The sequence below is a fragment of the Penaeus vannamei genome, chromosome 5 (assembly GCF_042767895.1).
Source record: "Penaeus vannamei isolate JL-2024 chromosome 5, ASM4276789v1, whole genome shotgun sequence".
NCBI classification, from domain to species: Eukaryota; Metazoa; Arthropoda; class Malacostraca; order Decapoda; family Penaeidae; genus Penaeus; species Penaeus vannamei.
In genome coordinates this window covers 46,398,416-46,404,381 of record NC_091553.1, presented here as the reverse complement: position 1 = coordinate 46,404,381, position 5,966 = coordinate 46,398,416, and the positions used below count along the sequence as shown (strand labels likewise).

At 43.4% G+C, this 5,966-nt stretch overlaps 1 protein-coding gene across 1 annotated transcript in view; it reads right to left on the bottom strand.

The window, feature by feature from the left end:
- CngB (Cyclic nucleotide-gated ion channel subunit B) overlaps window positions 1–5,966 on the bottom strand; it is a gene marked incomplete in the record, with an annotated part of 37,557 nt that overhangs the window by 18,830 nt on the left and 12,761 nt on the right. The window contains 3 exon segments of the mRNA XM_070122186.1: window positions 1–104; window positions 3,046–3,228; window positions 4,183–4,316. Of these exon segments, the coding sequence (XP_069978287.1) occupies window positions 1–104; window positions 3,046–3,228; window positions 4,183–4,316 (421 nt within the window).

The following is a 5,966-nucleotide window of genomic DNA, read 5'->3' as shown; positions in this document are numbered from 1 at the left end:
CTGGTCGTTCTGATACGAGCTGAACACGAAGCGGAGAGGGATCACCCAGGCGTTGTACACGTAGGCGATGGACACCACGAGCAGCCACCAGATGTAGAGCCGGCCTGGGGGGAGGGGGAGAAAGGGGGGAGGGTGGGGGTGGGGTGGGGGGAGGGGGGTGGAAGATGGAGATTTATTTCCTTGGTTCTTTAAACTTTCTTTTTTCTATCGTATCTTTCTCTCAACCCAATATCACCATATATGTGTATATATATATATATATATATATATATATATATATATATATATATATATATGTGTGTGTGTGTGTGTGTGTGTGTGTGTGTGTGTGTGTGTGTGTGTGTGTGTGTATATATATATATATATATATATATATATATATATATATATATACATATATATACGTACATATATATATGTACACACAGGCACACACACACATACAAACACACACACACACACACAAACACACTACAACAGGGTACTTCCAACTACATAGTTTGAAGTACCCTGTTCTCGTGTGCATGTGTATTTGTTTACGCAAACACACACACATATTTATACCTTTATATATATATGCACATATATATAAATGTTATCACAATACATCATGCCACGTGAATTGGCTACCACAAAATCACCTAATTTATACGTAACGTTATTATCATACTTTAAATCAAACTTTTTTTTATATTCATATTCATACAACTTTCAATTCTGTAACTGACAGATAAAGTTAATATGGCGACATCACACCACGGATAACTTTCGCTCTGAACAATATAATTATACATAAAAACAAGCAGTTATGAAATGAAAGAGTGAATTCTGCGTTGCCCAAAACATGCTCAAGAATTTTGCAAATGCTCCACCATCACTTTTAACTCAATGTCATCCAGATTCCGGGGAGTTAGACCAAATATGAACATAATGCTGAGAAAGGGTTAACTGATTCTTTAAAATTGTCTACCGTTTTAACAAGGTCATTAGCGGCGAAGACCTAGTGGGAGGAGAATGTTAAAATATTCAAAACATTTTTTCAAAATCTATCAATACATAAATGATCTTATAATAAGAAATGAATAACAATAAATGGTGGATGTAGCAAAAAATCAATGGTCATAAGACGGCCATCTGAAATTATAATAAAACAGCAATAGATAAAAAAAGTAATGTAAAAGGAAAATGAAGAAGAAAAGGAGGAGGAGGAAGAGGGGAAAGTGTTGTTGTTGTAGTAGTAGTAGTAGTAGTAGTAGTAGTAGTAGTAGTAGTAGTAGTAGTAGTAGTAGTAGTAGTAGTAGTAGTAGTAGTAGTAGTAGTAGCAGTAGTAGGAGGAGGAGGAGGAGGAGGAGAAGAAGGAGGAGGAGGAGAAAGAGGAGAAGAAGGAGAAGGAGGTGGAGGAGAAGGAAGAGGAAAGATGAAGAAGAAGAGGAAGAGGAGTAGGAGGTGGATGATGATGAGGAGAGGGAAATGAAGAGAAGGAAGAGGAGGAGGGAGATAGGAAGATAGGAGGAGGAGGAGAAGGAAGAAGAAGAGGAGGAGAAAGATGAAATAAAAAAAAAAATGAAGATAAGAAGAAGGAAGCAAATCAGGAGGAACACGAAAGAAGGGAAAACAGAAACAGGAAGAACCCCCCCCCCTCCTCCTCCCTCCTCCCTTGACACCTCGAACCTTCTCGAAATCCCAATTTCTCTGACCTTTTCCTGTCTCAAGGATGATTTACAAGTCCAGACGATGATTCCCTCTTCTATATTTTATTTTCTCTTTTTCTTTTTGTTTGTTTACGTCTCTCTTGCTCGTTTTCTTTTTCCTTCTCTCTCTCTTTCTCTTTCTGTTTCCGTTCACTTTCTCTCTATCTCCTTCTCTATTCTCTCTCTCTCTCTTTCACTTTCTTTCTATCCCTCTCTCTTTTTCTCTCTCTTCTGGCTGTCTGTCTATCTATGTCTCTCTTTTCTCTTTCACTTTCTCTCTATCTCTCTTTCTCTCATTCTCGCTCCTCTCCTTCCCTCTCCCTCTCCCTCTCTCCCTCTCCCTCTCTTTATTCCACTATCATCTCTTCTTCTCATTTACTTATTCCCTTTTTTGAATATCTTTGTTTCTCCCTAATTTCTTCTCCTTTCATTTACACATTCTAGAAGTATGTAACTATTGAAATAAAATATAGATTAAGCTAATTCTTTTGGTTATATCAATATTTTTTTTTATTTTGTCTAAGCTTGGGAAGAAAGCATGGAATAAGAGAGAAAGAGAAAATAAAAAATATTAGAAAAAGGAAGGAAGATAAAGAAGAGAGAAGACAGCCAGGGAAATGAAGAAGGAAAAGAAGACAAAGCAAAATAAGAAGACAAAACAGAAAGAGAAAGAAAGAAAGAAAAGAAAGAAGAAAAAAGAGAAAGCAAAGAGGAAGAAAATGACGAAGGAAACAAGAATAATAAGAATAAAACAAACAAACAATAAAAAACACAACACACACATGCACAGCCCTTACCCCCCCCCCCCAACCGCCCCCCCCCCCGTAAAAAAAATAGCAAAAAATAAAAATAAAAATAGTTAAACAAAAATAAAATAAAAATATATAAAAAACATCCTTACTAATTATAATAATAATAATAATAAATAAAAATAAAAATAGATAAAGAGAAATAAAAATAGATAAACAAAAACAATATCCTTACTATGCGGCTCCAGTAAAAAAATTGAATAAACAAATAAATATAAATAAAAAAGTAAAAAAATAGATAAAAAGCAAAAAACAACAACGTTATCCTTACTATGCGACTCCAGTAAATAAAAATAATAATAATAATAATAATAATAACAATAATAATAATAATAATAATAATAATAATTGAAAAAATAATAATAATAAAAAAATAAAAAAGCAGACAGAGACAGAGAGATAGAGAGAGAGACAGAGAAAGAGAGAAAGAGAAAGAGACAGAAAGAGAAAGACAAAAAGAGACAGAAAGACAAAAAGAGACAGAAAGACAAAAAGAGACAGAAAGAGAGAGACAGAGCCAGACAAAAAAACACCAGCATCCTCACTATGCGGCTCCATGGCCTTGGGGAAGTCGAGCGCCCTCCTGCAGGAGCGGAACCGGCGGAGGAGGCGCGCCCGCCGGGTATCCACGCCCACCAGGCTCTGCGGCGACGGCGAACGGGACGACAGCTCGGGCATCAGGGAGTCCAGCCTCTGGCGGAGGTCTGCCGGACGGTGGGAGTCCTCGCCTGCTTGGGGGGGGGGAAGGAGGAGGGGGTGGTGGGGAGAGGGGTGTTGGGGGGGGAAGGAGGAGGGGGGGGTGATGGGGTTAGGGGTGGGGGTGGGGGTTGGAAGAGGGTGGGGTGATGGGGGTTGGAAGAGGGTGGGGTGATGGAGGTGGGGGGAGGGGTGGTGGGGGGTGATGGGGGATGGTACGGGGGTGGGGAGAGGGGTGTTGGGGGTGGGGAGAGGGGTGATGGAGGTGGGGGGGGGTGATTGGGGTGGGATGATGGAGGTGAGGTGTTGGGGGTTATGGGGGATGGTAGGGGAGAGGGAAGAGGGGTGATGGGGAGGTAGGGGTTGGGGGTTGGAAGAGGGTGGGGTGATGGAGGTGGGGTGGAGGGGTGATGGGGAGGTAGGGGGTGGGGTGGAATGAGGGAGGGATGACGGGGAGGGAGGAGGAGGGGGTGGGGGAGAGGAAGGGGAGGAATGGGGTAGGGTGATGGGGAGGAAGGGGAGAGGGAGAAGGGGAAGGAAAGGGAGGAGGAAAGAGGGTATGGGATGGGGTGATGGGGAGGAAGGGGAGAGGGAGGTGAAGGAATGAGGGTATGGGGGTATGGAGAGAGTTAGGGTAATGGGAGATGGGGGAGAGGACATGGGGAGGGGTGATGGGGTAAGGTGCGGTGTGAGGGGGAGGGGGTGGGTGAAGGGGCAAGGGGGAATGGAGGAAGGGAGGGGGTGGTTAGTTATTATTGTTTATTGTTGCTAGTATATATAATGTACTACATCTATATATCTATCTATATATACATAAATATATATATATATATATATATATATATATATATATATATATATATATATATATATATATATATATATATATATACATATTTATACACACATGCACGCACACACACACACACACACACATTTCGCAACCCTCCCATAAAAAAAAAAAAAAAAGCAGCGCACGACCTCACCTCCTTCGGACAGCTCCGTGGAAGGCGTCGGAGGCTGTGTGATCTGCGCCTTGACCCTGCTGGCGCGCTGGCTGAAGGCCGTCACGAGGTTGTGGATCCTCTCCGTCACGTAGCGGCTGTGCTCGAGGCTCGTGCTGGGGGAGGGAGGGAGAGGAGAGATGAGTGGGGGAGAGGTGTGAGGGAGTGGAGGGAGGGAGGGAGGGAGAGGAATGAGGGAGGGAGGGAATGAGGGAGAGGGAGAGGGAGAGGGAGAGGAGTGGGGGGGAGAGTAAGGGAGAGGAGTGGAAGAGAGAGAAGTGGGGGGAAAGTGAGGGAGAAGTGAGGGAGTGGAGTGGGGGAGTGAGAGAGAGAGGAGAGTGGGAAGAGTGGGGGAGTAAGAAAGAGGAGAGTGGGGGAGTAAGAGAGAGGAGAGTGGGGGAGAGAGAGAGAGTGTGAGTTGTGGGAGATTTTGGCATTGTGTGTGTGTGAGGGGGTGGATATGGGTGTGGGCTTATTGAAGTCTTGGCCTTGTGGGGGTGGGGGTGGGTGAAGGAGACTAAGAAAAGTGAGTTGTGGTCTTGCTTTTGCGGGGATGGAGGCGTGAGTGAATATTTGTGGGTGTGGGGAGATGGGAAGGGAGGGTGTGGGAGAGAGGGATGGGTGAGGTGTGGAGGTCTTGTCGAGTGTGGGTGCTAATGACGGGTGAGGGATGATTGCGTGTGGATGTGGGTGGAATGGTGATTGTGGATGTTTAAGGGTGTGGGTAGGGCTGATATTTTAGGCGTGAATGTGGGTATATTGTGGTCCAGTATGGGCGGTGTGGATGATCAAACATGGATGTGGGTGGATGGGTGATTGTGGATGTTTAAGGGCGTGGGTAGGGCTGATATTTTAGGCGTGAGAGTGGGTATATTGTGGACGAGTACGGGCGGTGTGGATGATCAAACATGGATGTGGGTGGAGGGGTGATTGTGGGTGTCTGTGGGTGTGGGCGGGGCTGCTATTTTAGGCGTGAATGTGGCTCTGTTGTGATTGAGTATAATCTTACGCGTGGGTGTGTGTGGGTGATCAAACATGGATGTGGATGGCGATTTTGCATGTGAATATTGGATATGTCTGTGTCTATATTTTCATATTTGTGGCTGTGCATGGATGACCGTATACCATTGCAAGAAAATGGACATGAAGTATATTTTGTTAAAAACAACCTTGCCTTATGTACTGTGAGTGTGTATGAATGAATAGGTTTATAAAAATCATTTAAACCATAGGCATGATATATGGTCAATGGATTCATATTCTGTTGACGTTGATATATAGGCATGTAAAAATTTTCTCCCTTCTTTTTCGCCCCTCTCTCTCTCTCTCTCTCTCTCTCTCTCTTTCTTTCGTCACTCTCTCTCTCTCTCTCTTTCTTTCGTGTCTCTCTTTCTGTCTCTCTTTCGTCTCTCTCTCTCTCTCTCTCTCTCTCTCTCTCTCTCTCTCTCTCTCTCTCTCTCTTTCTCTCTCTCTCTCTCTCTCTCTTTCTCTTTCTCTCCCCTTCTCTCTCTCCTATCTTCTCTTTCTTCCTTTTTCACTCTCTCTTTCGTCTCTCTCTCCTTTCTTCTCTTTCACTTTCTTTTTCACTCTCTTTCTATCTCTGTCTGTCTGTCTGTCTCTCTCTCTCTCCTTCTCCTTCTCCTTTCTTCTTTCTTTCTTTTTCACTCTCTCTTTCTATCTCTGTCTGTCTCTTTCTCTCTCTCTCCTTTCTCCTCTTTCTCTTTCTTTTTCACTCACTCTTTCTATCTCTGTCTGTCTCTTTCTCT